A 21,203-nucleotide genomic window follows, 5' to 3' on the forward strand; every position below is an offset into this window, starting at 1 on the left:
CTAATTTATAAATTAAACCTTATTATAGGTATATACATATAGAAAAGCAAAATATACATGGAATTCAATTATTATCTGTGGTTTCAGGCATCCACTGGGGGAATCTTGAAACATATCCCCCACAGATACGGGCGGCACAGCTGTATCGTTAATGCAACCTGAAAACCTCTTTTAACTTCAAACTTAAGCTATTTACATTTATTGGGATTACTAAATTATCTGAATTAGTTTCTACTATTATTGTGTTTTCTATTTTGTTACATTGTTTCTTCCCTTCACTTTTTTCTTCTTTCATCGCTTATAGTAAATTGAGTACTTTTTTTTAAATTTTTTTGTGTTTTTTTTTAAGGATTTTATTTATTTATTTGACAGAAAGAGATCACAAGTAGGCAGAGAGGCCGGCAGAGAGAGAGGAGGAAGCAGGCTCCCCGCTGAGCAGAGAGCCCGATGCGGGGCTCAATCCCAGGACCCTGGGATCATGACCTGAGCCGAAGGCAGAGGCTTTAACCCACTGAGCCACCCAGGCGCCCCAATTTAATTTTTTTATTAACATATAATGTATTACTAGCCCCAGAGGTACAGGTCTGTGAATCGCCAGGTTTACACACTTCACAGCACTCACCATAGCACATACCCTCCCCAATATCCATAACCCCACCACCCTCTCCCTAGCCCCCACCCCCTGGCAACCCTCAGTTTGTTTTGTGAGATTAAGAGTCTCTTATGGTTTGTCAATTGAGTACATTTTTGAAAAGATTTGTTTACTTATTTATTGGACACAGAGAGAGAGGTCACAAGTAGGCAGAGAGGCAGGCAGAGAGAGAGGGGAAGCAGGCTCCCTGCTGAGCCGAGCTGGCCTTGATCCTAGGACTCTGAGATCATGACCTGAGTTGAAGGCAGAGTCTTAACCCACTGAGCCACCCAGGCACCCAAATTGAGTACATTTTTAATGTATTCTCTAACTTCCTCTTATTGACTTAAGAATTTTAAATTCTAGTTAAGAGTTACCCCTATACTTTTAAATTTTTTTAATTTAAATTCAATTTAATTAACATATCCTACCTATTAGTTTCAGAGGTAGAATTTAGTGATTCATCAATTGCATATAACACACAACACTCATCACAAGTGGCCTCCTTAATGCCCATCTCCCAATTACCCCATCCCCCCCACCCACGTCCCTCCAGCAACCTTCAGTTTATTTCCTATAATTAAGAGTCTCTTATGATTTGCTTCCCTCTCTGTTTTCATCTTATTTTCCTTCCCCTCCCCTGTGGTCATCTGTTTTGTTTCTTAAATTTCACATGAGTAAAATCTTATGGTATTTTTCTTTCTCTTATTGACTGATTTTGCTCAGCATAATACCCTCTAGTTCCAACCACGTCATTGCAAATGGCAAGAATTCATTCTTTTTGATGGCTGAGGAATATTCCATTGTCTATATATACCACATCTTCTTTATCCATTCATCTGTCAATGGACATCTGGGCTTTTTCCATAGGTTGGCTATTGTGGATATTGCTGCTATAAACACTGGGGTGCAGGTGTCCCTTCGGATCACTATATTTCTATCTTTGGGGGTAAATATCTAGTAGTGCAATTGCTGGGTCATAGGGTAACTCTATTTTTACCCCTACATTTTTAAAATAGTTTTAAACTGGCAACATCTGAAGTTAAACTCTACCCCCCTTCCAAATAAAACAAAGGCTTTAGAATGTTTTACTTTATCTGCCTCATTCTCATGTTCTGATTGTTCTATTGTGTTCTTAAATTTCATAGTCATATCTGTTCGTGATTTTTATAGTTATTCTTCATTCCTCATTCTGATTTACCAATATTATAGACAGATATTTTGTTGTTATTGTTGTGTGTGTGTGTCATTTTTGTTTCCTGTATCCCAATTTTTCTTGCTCAATTTAATATGCTTATGTAAGTGGTAATAAAAGAAAAACAAATGACAACTACCATATGATGTGACTTTTTATTCATAAAATTGATAAAGCCTAAAAAGCTAATTTCACAGCACCCCATGTTGATGAGAATGTGGGGAAACAGATAAATTTATATATTACTGATGGAACTGTGCATGAATACAACCTTTATGAGGGCAATTCTGCAATATATATCAATATCAGTAATATATATACATACACATGGACTCAGCAGCTCCCCGTTTAGAATTTTACCCTATGGGTATTCTTGCACACATGTATTATAATGTCTACACAAGGCATTGCTTATACTAGCTAGAGACTTCAAGTAACCTAGCTACCCATCACTAGGAGAAGACAAGCTAAATGAAATATAGTACTTCCATAAAATAGAATGCTATATAGTCGTATATTTCTAAGTATAAAAAAAAATAAAGTTCAAAACAGTGCATCTAAGGACCTATTTGTAAAAATAGGGAACAAGAACATATTTACAAATGTGCTTAAATATACATGAAATTTCCCTAGAAGGATAAATATAAAGCTTGGAACATGGACTGTGTGCACAAAGGGTCTTGGTAAACCATGGGAAGGATGGGAGTGAGGGTTTCCTCTACATACCTTGTTGGGGCTCTTCAATTTTAAACCCCATTAATATATTTCCTGGTTCACATAAATATATTTTTAAAAAGAGACTAGTAGGAAGGTAAGCAGATAGAAGGAGTATAGGCAACTCTTTTGAGTTTTGTAGTAAAGCTGGGCAGAGTCCGCCTTTTCCAAGCTTTGTGAGCCAGACAATGTGCCTAAACGTCCACTTTCTCATTCTTAGAACTGATATAGTAACACCTGCACCTAGGATTATCTTGAGGAAAAAGTACAAAGATATACATGAGGCACTTAGCACAGCACTTGAATGATTATTGTTATTGTAATGGCAATTACATGAACTGTAATAATTCATAAGTCCATAAAACTCTAGGTTCAAAACCCAGTATTTCCTACGATTACTAAATGGGCATCAGATTCAATGAGATGGGTGCTTTTTTGGCTCACTCAACACCAAAAACCAGGAAGATCTTTGTTTTCCTTACTCCTATTCCTTTCTCCAAAATTCTGACAACTGCACTCAGTCTCCTCTTGAATGACATGAGAACAGCAAAGGGGCTACCCTACGTGGCTGGGGAATAAAGGACTTGAAATTCAATGCCATTTCCACACTGGGCAAAGCAGATGGGTTGTCTGCGGGCTCCAGAGAAATCTATGAGAGTTTCCTAAGGTTTCCCCTCTCCATTCATACCATCCTTTGGAAAGAGTAAAATATGACCGAATGGGAAAGATGCCGAAGTAAGTGACAAGAAGGGGAGGTTATGGGGCAGGCAAATCAAATGGTGTTCGGGGGGAGGCGGGGTGAATGAAAAGAACTAGAACTCAGGAACAGACTAGAATTACTCATATCTGTGATTACCAAACAAACCACACTTGTAGGCTTTTGCCAAAGTTCCACACTTTGACCTCCAGGGAACATTTCCAGAATGTGTCCCTGACATAAGGTCTACTTGGGAGTTTCCCTCAGATGACCAACTTTCCAGACACCCTAAGATCCTGAGGGCTGCTGCATCTTTCTGATGCCTGTCTGAATGCCTGAGTTTTCTTCCCAGCTCAATCACTGAGTAGCCCTGCAGTTTCAGGCCAGTTTCCTTTTCTATAAAGTAAGATTTGACTGCTTTATTATTTTTAAGAAACCTTGCAGGCTTAAACTATTAGGTGTCATTATATTGAGGCTCTCGTCATTAGACTGAGGCTATCAAAGAATTTTAACAGATCATCTTCCTCCTTGAGGACAACAATGTCCCTAAGGTTGGGACATACAGGAATGATTATTCCCGTTTTATAAATAGAGGAAGGACGTTTGGTTAAGAGGGAAAGAAATTGGGCCAAAATTGTCTCTCTCCACATGGGTATTTAAGTACAGTGGTATTTGAGACACTAACACCAGAATGAAGCGAAGGCATACCTGCATAAGAAAGCTCCCTTCTCTCACTTTGCCCATTCCCAACAGTTACCAGGATGAAAAAAAGAAACCAAAACTGCAAAAGTTCCGGGTAGTTCATTGCTAGAGCTGGAAAGCACCTGGTGTTTCTGGGAACGTGAAAGTTTCTCTTTCCTAGAATAGGAACCTTCAAAGGTAAGTCCCTCCCAAAAGGCAGTAATGCACACAGCTCTGAATTTTCAGTGGTTGGCATGTGGAGGGAAGACAGAGAAGAATTACTCATTAGTGCAACAGACATTTGCTTATTGTCTGCTATGAATCGAGCCCTGTGCCAGGTAGTCAATATAAAACTTAGTAAAATATATGGCCTTCCCCCGCAGGAACTCATGGTCAGTGGGAGAACAGAGGGGGATGAGGAGTTTACTACAGGCTGTGAAAGAGGTAAGCTCTGGGACAACAGAAGCACATGCAAAGGACACTTTCTCCAGACTGAGCTCAGAATGGAAGACCTGACCCAAGTTAAGTCTTGAAGGACTGGGGTAAATCATAAAGGGTGGTTCAGGAAGCAGCAAGAACACACCATATGCAAAGGTGCACAGGCATGAGGAGGGCAGGAAGTTTGCGGTGGGAGCTTAATGCAGCAGGGAAGGGTGCTGCAAATGAGCTGCACAACCTCACATGCTGTGAGGAAGATCTGAGCAGAAAGGAAGGAAGAGCTTGAAGGACTTTATGGAAGTGACGTCATCTTATGTGTCTGCAAAAGAAAAATGACTTCACAAAGAACGGCTGGAAGAGCTGAGCCAATGATGGGGAAACCTCTTTGGTGATGAAAGTTATAATAAGACTAAGACTAAATGAAAATTATAATAACCACGGGACTAGAGAGAAGGCAGTGAATTCAGAGCTCTTTATTGAATCTGAGTGTGAATTCAAGATTATGAACACATGACGTCATATAATTTACTGGTTGAGGTTGTGGACTCAGGGGTCAGGCTTGGATTCAACTCCAACTCCACCCCTGTGTAACCTTGGAAAAGTTATTTAACCTCTTTGAGACTCAGTTTCCTCACCTGTAAGATGGGGATAATAATAACCAACCACATAGGCTTAAGAAAAAGGACTAAATATGATAATGCCTGAAAAACATTTAGCATACTTCCTATCATATTAAAACTCTATAAATGGTAGATATTACCAGTGTTTTATTAACATTGTTAATTAGGAAACAGTGTTCTACCCCTCCATATCCTAGCTTCCCCCAAAATATCAGATATCAGTGTGAAAGGGGAAAGACACAGAAAGGCAACCTCATGAATATTTACATCATACTGGCTAATATTTATCTCGAAGAACAGATTAAGACACAGGTAGCTAGCAAAACAGTAGCTATGGTCACCTCTGGGAGGTGAAACAAGGGTTAGTTTTACTTTTCTCTACGTATACGTGCTATTTACATAATAAGGAAAATGTACTTTAAATAGATGTATTATGCCACAATACTCAGCAGCAGGGAAATGAGGATCTTGGAAACAGACAGCACCCCCCTTTCTCCTACCCCCGGTCAGCACACGTGGCCCAAACTTCCACCATGCCAATAGCTCTAGGAACAACTACCCAGCAGCACAAGCCCAGAGAAACTCCCAGCACGAGCTACTCTGGATGATGGAGATGACCACTGGAAGGGTCCCGTGTCCCCGAGCTCTCAGTCCTCCAGGAGCTGCTGCACAAGGCGGGAATAGAGGTCCTGGCCCTCCATGAGCTCTGAGTGCTCCCGCAGCTCACCCTGCCTGAGCACCAGGACCTGGTCCGCACTCTGCACCGTCTGCAGCCTGTGAGCAATCACCAGCACTGTTCGGTCCCCGTGGGATTTCCAGTCCTGCAGCTGAAGGGGGAGGATCATAATGCCTCAGAAGGGTAAGAAGAGGGGCACCTGGGTGGCTCAGTGGGTTAAGGGTCTGTCTTAGGCTCAGGTTATAATCCCAGGGTCCTGGGACCAAGTCCTGTCAGGGGGCCTGCTTCCCCCTCTCCCTCTGCTGCTCACCCTGCTTGAGCTCTTTCACTTGCTCTCACTCTCTCTCTCAAATAAATAAAATCTTTTAAAAAAATAATAAAGAAAAATAAGAACAGGATGGGCACCATATCGCAACTGGGCAATATCTCTTGTGGCACAGGGTAGAGAAGACGTGAACGATGAGAAAGACGACAAAGTCTGCACTGCCCTTCTCTCTCAGCTGTCCCGCTGTAAAGGGAACTGGGGAAAAGGAGGGACTGTTCCCACACCCCATACTCTCCATTCCACTCCCCACCCCCTGCGAAAGCACAGATAGTCTTCCACTAGTGGGCCATTTGTCTTCCTCTGCCCAATTCTGCATACACTGGTCCTTCAATCATGAGCCTCAGGTCCCACTGCCTGCCGCCTCAGGACTCACAGCCTGCTCACACTGGACATCCAGAGCACTGGTGGCTTCATCCAGGATGAGGACTCGTGGGTCCCGCACAAGGGCCCGGGCAATGGCCAGACACTGCTTCTGTCCCGCAGCCAGCTGCTTCCCTTTCTCCCCTACATCTGAGGATTCCGAGAAATACCTTTTCTCAGACACAAGTGGCCACGACAGCGTCCTCCCCATAAGCAGGGACAAGCACACAGCTGGTCTTTCCACCAGCACCCATGAGGGAGGCATGAGAGCCTATGTCAGGAGGGCAGGGGTGGACACCTGTTGAGGCTGCCCCAAGAGAAGGAGCACTACTACCCCGGGGGGCTGTCTCCCAACCAGGAGCCGCAACTAGAAAACTCCCGGTGCCGGTGCCGGGGAAGGCAGGAAAGTGGGAGCCAAGCACCAGGCAAGGAAATAGCAGACACAACCCGCACCCCCAGGAAGCAGCTCCAGCTCCTCTTCTGAAGGAAGGTACCTGTATTCAGTCCATGCTCCAACTCCTGTATGAAGCCGTGGGCATTGGCGGCCTGAGCAGCTGCCATCACCTTCTCATCACTGCAGCTCTTCAGCCCATAAGCAATGTTATCCCTCACAGAACCGGAGAAGAGCACAGGCTCCTGCCCCACCGAAGTCACCTGTGCAGAGGGGATGGGAGCAGGGGACAGTGTGTCAAGCCTCCATGGCAAGGATCCTCTTTTCCTCCTGGTCTAGCTCCCTTAGATTGGGCTCCTTGTGCTTCTTCCCAAGGATCTCCCATGCTCTCTGCACATGCTTCTTCCCTCCTATCTCCTGTCCCTCTTCCTCACAGCAGGCCCTCTGCCCACCACCACCCACCTGTCGGTGCAAGTAGCAGTGTTCGTACTCGGAGATGGGCTTCCCATCCAGCAGCAGCCGTCCCCCGGTGGGCTGGTACAGATTCTGCAGCAAGGCAGCCACTGTGCTCTTCCCGGACCCATTGGGCCCCACGAGAGCCGTCATCTGACCAGGGCGGAGAGTGAACGTCAGCCCCTAGAAAAGCAGAGAAACAGAGGCTTGCCCCACGGCCCTTGCCTTCTGGTTCTGTCGTGGGGAGGATCAACCTCTCAGAGACAAAAGATCTACTACAGGCCGTGCTGCCTGGGAGCCGAGGTCCGGGTTCCCTCCCTGCGGCCCCTCTCAGGCACCTTGAGCACAGGCTGGTCAGGGCGGTTGGGATACGCAAAAGAAACGTCTTGGAATTCCACCAGCCCCCGCAGAGTGGGAGGGGCCAGCGTCCCGGGCGGAGGCAGCTTTGGCTTCCGATCCAGGTACTGAAACACCTTCTCCGCAGCCCCGACGTTGCTGAGCATATCGCCGCACATGTAAACCAGGGTCTGGAAAACAGGAACGGAGGGGTCAGCTCCCCAAATGCAGCTTCACCAGAAACCAGGTCCCCAGCTCCTCGCACGCTCCCCTGCCACACTCTGTCCAGGTCAGGCTTGGTAGCAGTGTTCGTAATCGGAGATGGGCTCGTTCGTACTCGGAGGGGGGACCTCCCCTCATCCGAAAAGGGTTCCCTCCCCCTAAATGTGCAATTCAGATGGAATTTAAAGGCAACCCAAGGCCCCAGCAAGCCAATCTGCAACGTAAAGGATAAAGAGGTCCGTACTCCGGTTCAGCGCTAATTCTCTCCCCAGACCCTCCAGTTCCCGCTCCGTATTACTTGTGCACCGTTCTGTTTTGCCTTAACTGGACAGGGAGCTCCTTAAAAGCAGGCACTGTGCCCACCTCATCTCTGCCACTCTAGCCACCAGAGTGCCTGGCACAGCTCTCCATACATAAAAGATGTTTCACAAATATGTAGGAAAATTATAAAATAATCACCAAGGTGAAGTAGCTATTTTTGAAAACTGGTAAATCTAGGGAAAGACCCAAATGGTATTCTGCCTTTCCTACTCAAACTGTACCACTGGGTTATCAAAGAGTGGACCAGGGTAAGTCTCCCTGGATAGATGTATTCCAGCTAATAAGTGGGGGAATGGTAGAGTGTCACCGTCTTGCAAGCCCTAATGATTTGAATGGATCTAGGCATTGAGCTTTAATGGCTGATGCTACCACAGACATACATGAGAGAGATAAATGTAATATAGACACATATGTTACATAGATGAGACAAGTGAAAATATAACCCCTGTATTTGATAAATTTTAGGAACTACTGTTAAACTTTTTTGGTGTAATGTGTTTCCTGGTTATATTTGTTAAATATTTATGTTTTAGAGGTATGCCCTGAGGCATTTACAGATAAAACTATATCTTGAATTTGCTTCAAAATAATATGGGTGGAGGTACAGTTGAAACAGAATGGCCATGAGTTGATAATTTTAAAGCAGGTGATGCGTACATGCAGGTTCATTATAGTTCATCTTCTTATTTTTTGGCATAAATTTGAAGTTCTCCATAATACAATGAGTTGGGGGCTGGTTTGGTTTGTATTTTTAAGGGGCTCAAACAAAGGCCAAGGCCCAAAGGCCAGAGAGAAAACAGGGCGGGGGGGGGGGGTGCGGTTGGTGAGAGTATGTCCAGGCTCCTGACTCACCTGCACATAATGGCCCATGTCCTCCTCATACAGCAGGAAGGAGAGCAGCCCACCTTGCGTGAGGTCCCCAGCCAGGATCTGCTGCACCCCACAGTTCAGCATTAGTACCTGCATTCCCAAGTGCACCATCTGCAGGGCGAGAAGAAAGCCCTGAAAGAGCCCACCACACAGAGTAGCGGGGACCCCACTGCCTTCCCTGTCCCTTTCTGGCTCCTACCCCCAACCACACAGCCTCCTCACCCTCTGAAAGAGTAGGTAGAGGGCACGTTCCAGGTCTCGTCGCCACCACAGCTGCCTGCACCGTTCCAGAGCCTCCTTATAGAGACGGATCTCCTGCGCCTCGGCTCCAAAACTGCGCACCGTCTGCAGCCCTCCAACAGCCTCTCGCACCACCTGTCCTGCTTTCGCCAGAGCATTTTGGATGTCCAGAAGCAGTGCCTGCAGAAGTAGGCGGGGGGTGGGGGATACAAGGGGCTGATGGGGCAGAAGACAGGAGACCTCCCCGCCATGGTCTCATGCCCGTCCTGGGGATGCTCCCCCAAGCTACCTAAAAATATCTAACTGTCCTTTTTCCCTCTTCCTTACATTTCTTTCCAGAAGAACTGAGAGTAGAGAGGGAGGAAACAAAATGTTACTGAGCTCTTACTGCCGGGTAGTGTAGGGAATAGAGGCTCCTTCATTTGCTCCTTCATTTAAGGGAATTCATACCACCCGCAGTGTCTGAATGAAACCAGAAGGGATCATTTTCCTAAAGGGCCACAGCTAGTTAACAAAAGGTGGGGATGTAACTCAAAATGGATAAAAACCTAAACCAGAGCTAAAACCATAAAACTCTTAGAAGAAAACTTCAGGGCAAAGCTTCATGACACTAGATTTGGTGATGATTTCTTGGAATAACACAAAGCACAGCCAACAAAGAAAAATTGGTCTTCATCAAAATTAAAAACTTTTGTGGGAGAAAACATTTCCAAATCATGTATCTGATAAGGGGCTAATACCCAGAATAGTGAAAGAAGTCCTACAACTCAACAAGTAAAACACAACCCAATTTAAAAAATGAGCAAAGAACTTAAACAGACATTTCTCCAAAAAAGATATAGATAGATATGGACAACAAGCCCATGAAAAGATGTTCAACACCACTAGTCACTAGGGAAATGCAAATCAAAACCACAGTGAGCTATCACCTCATAAAAATTAGGATGGCTGCTATTTTTTAAAAAGCGCTGCATATTCGTATACAGCAGAATTTTACTCCGCCATAAAAGAGAAGGAAATCCTGCCATTTGCGACAATGGAACCTGCCCAGGATGGAACCTGAGGGCATTATGCTAAGTGAAATCAGCCAGAGAGAAAGAGGAATACCGTGTGATTTCATTTATATGTGCCATCTAAACAAACAAACAAACAAAAATTTCATAGGAAAAGAGATCAGGGCGCCTGGGTGGCTCAGTGGGTTAAGCCTCTGCCTTCGGCTCACGTCATGATCTCAGGGTCCTGGGATCGAGTCCTGCATTGGGCTTTCTTCTCAGCAGGGAGCCTGCTTCGTCCTCTCTCTCTGCCTGCCTCTCTGCCTATTTGTGATGTCTCTCTGTCAAATAAATAAATAAAATCTTTAAAAAAAAAAAAAGAGAGAGAGAGAGAGAGGGATCAGATTTGTAGTTACCAGAGACCAGAGGAAGGGGTGGGGAATGGACTGGAAGAAAGTGGTCAAAAGGTAGAAACTTTGAGCTGTAAGCTAAATAAGTACCGGGGAATGTAATAAAGAAGAAGCAAACAAGAAACAAACAGAAAATAAGTGCTGGAGAAGGACGAGGAGAAATCGAAACCCTTGTGTATTGCCAAGGGGAATGTCAAAAGGTGCAGGCACTATGAAAACCATTATGGTGGTGGCTCTTTCAAATATTAAAAACAGAATTACCATAACATCCAGCAATTCTGCATCTGGGTATATCCCCAAAAGAACTGAAAGCAGAGAGTCGAACAAATATTTGTCCACCCATTTTACAGCAGCATTATTCACAATAGCCAAAAGGTAGAAGCAACCCAAGCATCCGGAAAGAGATGAATGGATTAACAAAACGCGGTCTATGCATCAATGGCATATTAGCCTTAAAAAGGAAGAGAATTCTCACATGTGCTACAACAGGGATGAACCTGGAGGACAGTACACTAAGTGAAATAAGCCAATCACAAAAAGACAAATACAGCATGATCCCACTTACATGAGATACCTAGAGTAATCAGATTCGTGGAGACAGGAAATAGACCTGTCATTGCCAAGGGCTGGGAGGAGGGGAAGTGGGGAAGTTATTATTTAATAGGTACCAAGTTTCAGCTTGGGAAGATGGAGACAGTTTCTGGAGATGGCTGGTGGTGATCCTTGCACAACAATGTGAGTGTACTTAATGCCACTGAATGGCACAATAAAAAATAGTAAAAATGGTCAATCTTATGTTATGTAAACTTTACCACCACTTTTCTAAAAAGAGAGAAAGCAGAGCTGATACTCAGACTCAGGACTTCCTGACTGCACTTTTCTACTTTCTCTACACTCCACCCAAATTGATTTGCCCTGATTAGAAAGGGGAAAACTCTACCTAAAATCCTCCAAGACAGCATTTTTAATCTTTCTGTGGAGAACGTATGCCCAGACTCCTTTGAGAATCTAGTAGGAAGTTATCCTGTTTCCAGAAAAATGCTCCCTCTTCTTCTCCCACTCTCCTCTCTTCTCTCTCTCTCTCTCTCTCTCTCTCTCACACACACACACACACACACACACACACACACACACTTACATAAAATCCCAGGGCCCAGGGCCCTTCTCAAGCCTGTCAGAACTACTGCTCTGGAGGCTGAGAAAAGAAGACCTCTGGAAGAGCTTCTTCTGCTGGGGATTCCTAACATCCCCACATACCTGATGGCGGACATCGTACACTTTTTCAGCTGTTATTGCCAGAGGCACCTTGAGCAGAGAGAGGAGGGCCAGCCGGGGGGACAGGCTGAGCATGAAACCATACAGCCCCACCACTTTGACCAGGCTTCGCAAGAGCACGTTGGCATTCAGAGCAAGCCAGCAGCTCATCAATTTGGTATCTGAGTTCAGTCTCGAATTCAGCTCCCCTGGGGAGGACAGAGCCAATGAGGAAACCATTTGTAAAGCAGAACACCCAGAGACTGCCCCCACCGACCGTCTCCACTGACACAGCCCCCTCTTCCTAACACACCTCCTCACTTGCAGAGACCAGTGGAGGCAACCTCACTACTCCAACCCAAAAGAGAGCTCAGCAGCTCCTCACCCTGGCACCATTGGTGTAGGTGGGAAGAGAGGCTGTTTACGGACTGGAGGATAACTGAGAGGCAAGAAATGTCCAGGGGAATCCCAGACCTGGACTCCAGGCCCCACCTGTCTTAGTATCCTGGAAGAAACTGAGGTCCTGGCGCAGAAGGGAGGAGAAAAGCAGCTGCCGGACCCGCACGTTGACCCTGGACATGGTGAAGGTGAAGCAGCTCCCTCGGCAGCCAGCACACAGTGAGCTGTGGGCGAGGGAAGGAACAGGGAACGGGGATGAAGGGGATACAGGTGCCCAGAGGGAGGGAACGAGTAAGAGAAGCAGAGGAGAAAGCACAGAATGAAAAGAAATACAAGGTTGGAGAAAGTGCACCATGAGAGGCAGAAGAGATGCAGAGGGGGGGGGACAAGGGGAGGGGCAGGAACAAACAGAGGCAGGAAAAACAGGACAGGGAGAGCTAGACTTGGGAACAAAATCTTAACGTATACAAAATCACGAGTATCTATGGAGCTCACTCCATGCTAGACATAGGGAAGACCATAATAGAAATGAAGACATGTAAAGACAAATAGCTTCCGGTTCTGGTTGACCCAGAGCCCACCTTCTTCAGCGCTGTTCCTCTACCCTCCCCCTCCGTCTTGGTCTCTTGCCTCCCCACGCCAAAGTCTTCCTTTCTACTTTACTCTGAGAACTGCAGCAATGAATTCTGTTGCCCTCCTCTTCTCTGGAGCCCCAGAGACATGCTGTCCCTCACCTCTATTGTCCCTGGAGTTGAGAATTCCTCTTAGGCCAACCATTTATATAACAAAACTTAAAGGAAAAATGGGAAAGATAGAAGCAAGTATTTCACAAAATATGGCTTCCATGTTTAGAAGGCTGTTGGGATAGTCAGACATAAAATGAGGAGGGTTTGAACTCCAGCAATTACCATGAGAATGGCCAGAAAAGAGCCAGAGGAGAAACACTTTGAAAGCAGAAAACGGTGGGGCTAGTGTCTGAACATCAGAAAGGCATCAACAATACTGACAGAGCCTAGGACCCTGGTGTTTCGTACATGGGAATAAAAGAGGGAGCCACTTTCAAGAAGACCAGGAGGGAGAATGATACATTTGAAGGTCTGGGTATGTGGAGTGTGAGATGACAGTGGGTTGTCCAATGGCAATGTCAAGAAGACAGGTGAACTACAAGACTAGAGCTGGGTGTAGAAATATGGGTCTGGGAGTCGCTTCCGAAGAGCTGGCTTCAGCAAAGAGTAGCAAGTATGGATTGGAAGCATAATGTTGGGTAAATAGGGTGGATGAAAGAGTGGCTGAGAGTGTGAAACAGAACGGTGAATAAACACTTTCACACATATTCTGGTTTAAGTATTTTATGCTTCGTGTACTAAAGAATCTGAAAACAGAGTCAGGAAATGGAGAGCCCCGGTAAAGATGAGAGGCTAGCAAATGAACCCAATTAAGCATCACCTACCTGCCAATGGAGAAGAGACACATGAAAAAGATGGCGCTGGCAAAGGCATCAGGGTCAAAATCACCTCTCAGGATGTCAATGACATGACCCGAATAGTAAGGAATGAATGTCTCACCTGAAAGCGGTATGGAGGAGAATAGATGAACATGCTGGCACCAAGGACCTTTGCCCACCTCCGATTCCCAATCCCCCCTTCAGGACTCACCCAACACGGCAACAATAAGGAAGCAGAAGGCTGCAACGAGATAGGGCAGGTCTGGCCAGGAGAGCTTCAGCAGCCTCCACATCAATTCTGTGTTGTTCTCCTGGCCCTGCTTCCTCTCCTGGGCTCCTGGGGAGCTCAGCAGAGCCCACATGGCCCAGCTTAGCCACGCAGCCCCATACCCTGCCAGCAGCCAGCTCCAGGGGGCTGAAGCCACTCTGACTGGGGGAGCACTCAAGGCCCCTGGGACCAGGGCCCTCAGGGAGAGAAACAGCGGGGTCCCCAGGCAGAGCGGGGGCAGCAGTGTTCCCACCAATCCCAGGAGTCCTCCCACCTTTAGCAGCCACCAGAGCCCTCCAAGTCGCAGGGTCCCCTCCAGCCATAGGCCTGGAAGCCCCGGGGGAAGGAGAGCCCCCAGTGTCCCCTGAAGCAGCCAGAGGAGAGCCGAGTCAGCCAGCAGCAGGAAGGCGCAGGGTCTCAGGTCAGAGAACCGCATGGTGTTAACTAGGGGGAGAAGAGGAATGACGGAGGTGGGGTCCCAATCCTCGCCCTATGCTCACCACCCGGACTCCGCTCATCCCGTCCGTCAGCTTCTCCATTTACCCACCCCTACCCTGAATGATCCCCTGGGTCCCCGGGGCCCATCACTAGGGCCGGCTTATGACAGAAGGCATCCTGCCCGTCATAGGGAGCCTCAGCCTTTAAAAAAAGAAAAGAAAAGAAAAAAAAAAAAAAAAATCCCGTGATCCACCCCCCGCCCTACGCCCAGCCCGCCGCCGCCGCCACCGAGTTCTGAAGAGCCGCCCCGCGGTCCCCGCCCGGCTCCCTCGCACTCTCCGGGAGGCCAGAGGGCCGGGTGGGGGGGCTCGGGGGGTGCGAATGGGTGGCGGGTTGGGATGCTTCGGTTAGCGCTCCCGGCTCCGGGCCGCGCGAACTCACCCGCGGCGGCTTCGGGACTGCAGCTCCGGGGGGCTTTCGTCTCCGTGCTGAGCACCGAGCTCTGAAATCGGCTCGCCCTGGCTCTCCTTCGTTTTCCCCTTCTGTCTGCCGGCGGCCCTCTGCAAGCGGGGGCGTCCCGGCGCCCGCCGCTTTCGCTTTCGCTTCCCTAGACCGAGCCCCGATTTCGGGCAGGGCAGCCACCAGCAGGGGACGCGCGACACCTGCCGCCCGCGGAAGCCCAGTGCCAAGCCGGGCGCACACGCGACGCGCCCCGCCCCTCAGAGCTTCTTGCACGTAGCAGCGATGACTCTGGAGCAGAAAACTCCTGCAAAGTGTTTTAAGTTCATTAATTAAAACAAAGCTCTTTCAAGGAATGAGATGTTTTATATTTGGAGAACCGCTGGATTTTCTTGCCTTGAGCTCTGATCCTATTTTGAGAACTGCCTCTTCCTCTATCCTCAGCTCCAGTTTTAGAGTCTGGAATCAAAACCGAGCCAGATTCTGAGCGAGAGACACTCAGGACCTCTTCGAAATAGAAGGTCCCAGACACTTTGACCGGGACCTCAGTAGGTTTCCACTTACACAGATTTTGAGCGGAAGGGTCCTGATTCCTTTTTTTTTTTTTTTTTAAGATTATTTATTTATTTGATAGAGATCACAAGTAGGCAGAGAGAGGAAGGGAAGCAGGCTCCCCTCTGAGCAGAGAGCCAGATGGGGGGCTCGATCCTAGGACCCTGGGATTATGACCTGAGCCGAAGACAGAGGCTTTAACCCACTGAGCCACCCAGGCGCCCCAAGGGTCCTGATTCTTTATCTTCACCTGTCTTCCTCAACACAGCTCCCTGGGCAGAGCACAAGTTCAGGAGCCTCTACGGTGTGTTTCAGATTATGTCTTGGGGGCACCTCTGGCATTTGAGGAGGATGCACTTTGTTTCCTGGTCTATTTTAACACTGATTAAGGGGTAAACAGGATTCTATGGGTCCTGCCTGACCCAGAGCCCACCTATGGAACATGCTGGTTTGTTTATTCCAGAAGTAACTCTTCAGGTTGAAACTACCTCCCCAACTCAGAATACCCCCAAAGGAAGGATCACTTGGATTCCAAACCACCTGTTTGAAAGGTTACTGGTATGTTTACCAATGAGGCACTTCTAGTTTAAAGGGGGAGGTGTATTCCAAGTAGAGGATTATTAAAATTTCTCCAAGCTTGCCATTCTGAGATTTGGAGATAAGGAGACTCTGTCCTTAATGGAAACAAAAGCTCCCTGTTCAGCTGCTAATTGCTTTCAAGTTTTTTCTTTAACTAACTCTCCCTAAGAGGGGACATTGTCCATGTTCCTTGCATGATTCAGAAAAACTCATATGCCTTTCTCATTTTCCTAACCTGCTTACTTTTTCCTATTTCCCTTTCCAAGGAGGGAGTCCTCTTTAGTCATGGTCCTGTCATCTTGCAATTAATTGAGCATGACATATCATGAAATTGAACCCCTAATGTCCATCTCTGCATTCAATATCCAGTGTCCCCAAGATGTTATTTGAGGTAAATGTACCACGTTTCCAATCACCATAAACACGTGAGGTGGCTGCTTTTTCATCTGACTCTACAACGTCAAAAACAAGTCGTTCTAGTACCCTGCTCCCAGACACGCAAACCATTAACAGTGAACCACACAGGAGTCTTCAGGTTGCGTTCCTATGAAAAGGACCCTAACCTAAATTAAATGGCAAATATGTGTCTACAGACCTTGACTGGCCTTCCTAAGCGCATGGAGGGACGAGTGTGGAAGGAAAACCCAACAAAAATATTTGGTGAGGCCCCATTTCTTAGGTTGGGGCTCAGGTCTGTTCTCAGGGAAAGCCTCTCTATTTCCTGCCCCCACCCCACAACCGCCCCAGCCCCAAGTCCACTCAGCAGCAACACAGAGGCATTTATAACCATTTTCTTTTATTGAGCTTAGTGGGGCACCCAGAGTGTGGGGTAAGGGGAATGCTCCTTGAAACAGACAACACACAAGAGGGTAAACTCCACCCTATTCACACTGCCCACTGGTTCTTTCCCTCAGGGCTCAGGTTAAGGCTCCCCTCTCCTGGGGAGTGTAAACTAGCCCAGGTTCCTGAGTTGGCCAGGTTGTGCCAGAAAAGGCGTGCTCAGCCACCTCTATTACTGACTGGTCTCCCGATACTGGTGCAGCAGGTCACTGACGTCTCTACTTTCCACTTTCACCCAACCATCCTCCTTCATGTGGTACACTGTGGGCAGATGAGAAAGAACAGGGAGTCACCATTCACTCCAGCAAGTTCCTGTTCATGGCGTTATGTGGAAGGTGACAATAACATACTCCCAAACATACTCTCAACACATACTTGAGACTGGGACTTCAATGCCCCTCTTTGGATGCTGAAAACCTCCTTCCCACACCTGGGCAGCTCAGTCAGTTAAACGTCTGACTCTTGGTTTGGTCTCAGGTCAAGATCTCAGGATCAAGAGGTGGAGCCCACATGGGGCTCCGCACTCAGCAGGGAGTTTGCTTGAAGTTTCTCTCCCTCTGCCCCCTCCTCCCACCCCCATGCATGCTTGCTCTCTCTTTCTCAAATAAATTAATCTGAAAGAAAGAGAGAAAGAAAGAAAGAGTCTTCCCTACCACTTTATCTCCTCTAACTCTCCCAATCTCAAATCCCCCTTCCCCATCTAAGGGTGTGTAGGGTGTGTCTCTTACAGTTGACGACACCTCCGGAATAGCTGTCTCGGTGGGTGGCATAAACAATAGCCTTGCGGCCCAGCTCATAGGCTTCTTCAGGACTGAGATCAGGTCGATAGCCACTATCCATGACCCCATAGGCATAGCTGTTCCCACTGCCAGTGGAGAACATACTTCCTGAGAGCCGAGTCCCATCTTCGCTTACATAGTAGAGTCCAGGACCCTACAGGAAGCAAGAAGTTTCCCATTGGAGTTGGAGAGGGAGTTTTTAATAACATACAGGTTCAAGTGTGAGCCATAAAAAGTGGATAAAAGAATAAGAATTACCCAGGAACATTTGAACCAGCATTTTAGTAACAATCATAGAACTTTAGGGGAAAAAAGTTGGAGTCAGCTATTTTATCCAAAGGAACAAGCTTACGGGAAAATGGTCCACCTCTGGACCCAGAAATAGTCCATAGGTATGCTGGAACAATTCTATAACCCGGTGTTCTACGTGCCACGCATCTTATAAGGGAGAGAGTGGGAGTGTATGATGGGGAATCAGTCTCTCACTTGTCATGGGAAAATAGAAAGAATGGAGAGCACCCACCTTCTTATCCCAGCCACAGATCATACTGCCCATGGAGAGGTCCATGCCCCGGTACTGGAACACCATGTTGGAGAGCAGTTTGGAGGCTGCCGACACTGAGATACGCTCCCCATTCCTCAGATAGTACAGCCTGGGTACAACAGGGTGGTGGGGGCAGTGGACTCAGAGGGGAGAGGAGAAGTCTAGCTCTCAGAGAGCAGCCTGCTTGATGTGCAGGAAATAATTAAAGAGATAAGCATTTGAGAAGAATGGTTTGGTAGGATCTAAGGATCAGGGAGAGATTCGGAATTTAAAGTATCTAAACCACATAAAGAAATCCTAGTAAATGACACCATCCCATGAGGGTTTATGACATCAATGCTAAATAAGTGACAACTTATCTATCTGGCTTATTGGCAAGAGCACAGGCTGAGATTTGGGAGAAGGTTTTCGAATCAACAGAAGGCTGTTTTGTGAAATGTTACATTGACACCAAGATGCTACGTTAGCCCCGGGGGAAAGGATGAGGAACAGTGATCTGGGGATTCCAGGATCCACCATTGACCCCTGGGCTTAGGAGGGGGATAGGAGACCCGGCCTACCTGCACTCCTTGGCCAGCAGACGCTCCCAGTACAGACAGTCCGCCGCACAGCCAGACATGGTCCCAAGCAGGTAAGGGTTAATCTCAATCACCTTGTTAACCCTTGTGCTGGCTGGAAGGAGATGGAGCTTTGAGAGAGTTGGATGACCCCACAGCTCTCCCTGTGTATCCAAATTAGTATCTGCTTCTGCTTTGATGCAGATGTGGGCCTCCTGCCGAGAAAGGGGCCCAGCTCCCCAGATTCCAGCCGCTTGGCACACACACACACTCACCTATGTAACTCCCAGCCGTAGCCCGAGAATCCACTGCCACAATCACTCCTTGCTGGAACTTGAAGGCCAGAGTGGTAGTGCCATGGTTCATCTCAATCCGAACATTCCTTTCACCATTCCCACCAAGGGACTGGAGGAATTCAGTGGGCTAATTAGAGAGAAAAGGTAGACGAAGGGGCACTGAAAACTTCTGAAACACAAGTCTCCAGAAAAGGTTTCACAAGAGTCTGTGAGTGAGGAGATGGGAAGAAATTCTCCAACCATGAATAACCGAAACAGTTAATAACCAATCTCTACCAAGATCTGACTTGGGAAAAGGAAAAGAACAAGCACATGACACCAACCTCTTCCATCTTCCAGCACAATAGATATGAAAGGAAATAAATGTTCACCATAAGTAAACATTTTAAGGGCAACTTTAATGCGCTTTTTCTTTCCATTCATAGGTCATTTAACACTCACAACACGTTTTGTTAATAATATCCTCATTTTACAGAAGCGATGCCCCAGACCTAGACGAAGTGATTGAGCCAAGACGCACAACAGTGAGTGGCTGAGAGGAGGCTAGCAAAGTTCCCCGGTTTTCCAAGGCCCATGAGAGCCCCGGGAGAAAGGCTTTGTGATTCATGATCCATGTGTGAGGGAGAGCTGGCTGGAAAGCTCTCTTGTCTCCCTCCACCACACCTCTAACTCTTTGCCCTAATCTGTACTTTCTAATCCTCAGGCAGGCTATCAGCTCCCGAGTCCCACGTGTCCTCCTCCCTGGCACGGGGCCCTGGACGTGGTTCTCCTTCACTAAAGGATGGTCCCCCCTGGGTAGTCTCAAGGGGGACTCTCCCTTCCTCTGTGCCCTACTCCCCGTCTCCCCCTCACCGGGGATTCTCTTTACAGCCCTAACCTGCATTCCCCGGGGGAAGGCGAACTCCGGAGACCGCAGAGAGAAGCTGTAGTGTCCAGGGTCCGAGCGAAACTGGCTTCCCAGGGTCGGGACAGCGCAATCCTTCCACTGTCCTCGGGGGGCTCCGCACACCTCCAGCAACGCCATTGTCGCCTGGGACCCAGAAACCGTCGGAGGAGGAAGCGAAAGCGAAAGCCCTCAGCCTTAAGGGGAGGGAACCAGAATTTTTTTTCCACATCCCCCTGCCCTTTCCAAGAAGAGGCCAGTGGGCGACTGGAGACCAGAAACATCATATTGGGGACAGGCTTCTTTGCTCAGCCGTTATGTTAGCTGGGGAAACAATGGGTGATGATGGACTGTCGGAAGAAAAGAAAAAAGAGAGGGAGCGGCTTCGAAAGCCCCCCTCGGTACTGAGATTCCAGTGAGAGACACCAACACGCCTCCGGGCATCCTCTCAAACAGTTACGAAGTGAGTATGGGGTTGCATCTTCTAAAGGCTTAACCTTAGCCAGAAAGCTGCAAATCAGCAAGAAGCTGGGAGTTGTTTCACCTCCGGGGCCTGGAGGTGTTCATAGGAGCATCATTTTATAAAATTGGGTGGAAGGGGGAGTATGCGGGGACAGTGAGGCTTGAGGACAGGTTGTGGGGCAACCGGCACCCGCGGGGGGCGCACCAAGGAGAGGGTGCAGTCTCTGAATCTTTCGACTTAGTCCCTCAGGACCTTTCCTGGTTCAACGGTCCCTAACCTAGAGCCACCCACAACAGCCGCCCTATCCGCCAGCACCTCCTTGCTCGACTGAGCACTGCGGAGGAACTCCTTCAAACCCCGCCTCCCCTTGCAACCTGTGTTGGCCTAAACTGCTCGGCAACTGTTGACGTCACACACCGAGGCCCTTCCAGAATGGAAGAGATTTACTCGACAACCCCGCCCACTACGCTGAAATTACCCCTGCAGGTGTCTCTTCTGAGCCGGGTGAGCTCTTCGGGAATGGACCAGGGGCGGGTTAGGTTGGTAAAATCAGTTTATCGGTAGGCGCGCTTGCACTTCCTCTTCCTCTAGCTACGCTTGCCCTCCATTTTCCCCTTCAGAAAGGCCAGAGCTCCGAACTGCAGCTGCTAGTGCTTGGATACTCATGCTGTATCCCATTCTGGCTCGTCCTCGGTGGCGGACATGGGGGCATGGGAAAGTAGAGGGGGAAACCACAGGAAACAGAAAACTTAAGGGAGAATATGCCCACTTGGGACTGTGAAGCACTGAGGCTCCTGAAGGAGGGAGAGACCAAACTCCTGAGAAATTCACTGCAAGCGTTGGTGAGCCATTTGGTGCGCTGAAAACACAAGAAAC

General features: G+C 47.8%; 2 protein-coding genes across 5 annotated transcripts; both read right to left on the bottom strand.

Moving 5' to 3' along the window:
- Positions 1-1,967: 1,967 nt before the first annotated feature.
- Positions 1,968-15,159, bottom strand: TAP2 (transporter 2, ATP binding cassette subfamily B member). 3 transcript variants are annotated; one of them, XM_047735213.1, is made up of 13 exons: positions 14,817-15,147; positions 14,212-14,381; positions 13,881-13,910; positions 13,676-13,790; positions 12,319-12,449; positions 11,830-12,035; positions 9,153-9,350; positions 8,913-9,041; positions 7,520-7,708; positions 7,191-7,364; positions 6,832-6,991; positions 6,351-6,487; positions 1,968-5,803 (listed from the first exon to the last, which is right to left on the bottom strand). In XM_047735213.1, exons 2-13 carry the CDS (start codon positions 14,258-14,260, stop codon positions 5,624-5,626), a joined length of 1,698 nt encoding a protein of 565 aa, XP_047591169.1. In that variant the 5' UTR covers positions 14,261-14,381; positions 14,817-15,147; the 3' UTR covers positions 1,968-5,623. The 3 variants fall into 3 exon arrangements, with proteins under 3 accessions (XP_047591169.1, XP_047591168.1, XP_047591167.1); XM_047735212.1 differs by having other exon boundaries at positions 6,362-6,487; positions 13,881-14,381; positions 14,817-15,159; XM_047735211.1 differs by having other exon boundaries at positions 13,881-14,381; positions 14,817-15,153.
- A 1,581-nt stretch (positions 15,160-16,740) lies between these two features.
- On the bottom strand, positions 16,741-20,048 carry PSMB8 (proteasome 20S subunit beta 8). Of its 2 annotated transcripts, none has more exons than XM_047735215.1 (6): positions 19,859-20,048; positions 18,961-19,090; positions 18,689-18,800; positions 18,108-18,237; positions 17,534-17,738; positions 16,741-17,066 (listed from the first exon to the last, which is right to left on the bottom strand). In XM_047735215.1, exons 1-6 carry the CDS (start codon positions 20,003-20,005, stop codon positions 16,978-16,980), a joined length of 813 nt encoding a protein of 270 aa, XP_047591171.1. In that variant the 5' UTR covers positions 20,006-20,048; the 3' UTR covers positions 16,741-16,977. The 2 variants fall into 2 exon arrangements, with proteins under 2 accessions (XP_047591171.1, XP_047591170.1); XM_047735214.1 differs by having other exon boundaries at positions 18,961-19,108; positions 19,859-20,046.
- Positions 20,049-21,203: the final 1,155 nt, after the last annotated feature.

The sequence above is a fragment of the Lutra lutra genome, chromosome 6 (genome assembly GCF_902655055.1).
Source record: "Lutra lutra chromosome 6, mLutLut1.2, whole genome shotgun sequence".
Lineage (NCBI taxonomy): Eukaryota > Metazoa > Chordata > Mammalia > Carnivora > Mustelidae > Lutra > Lutra lutra.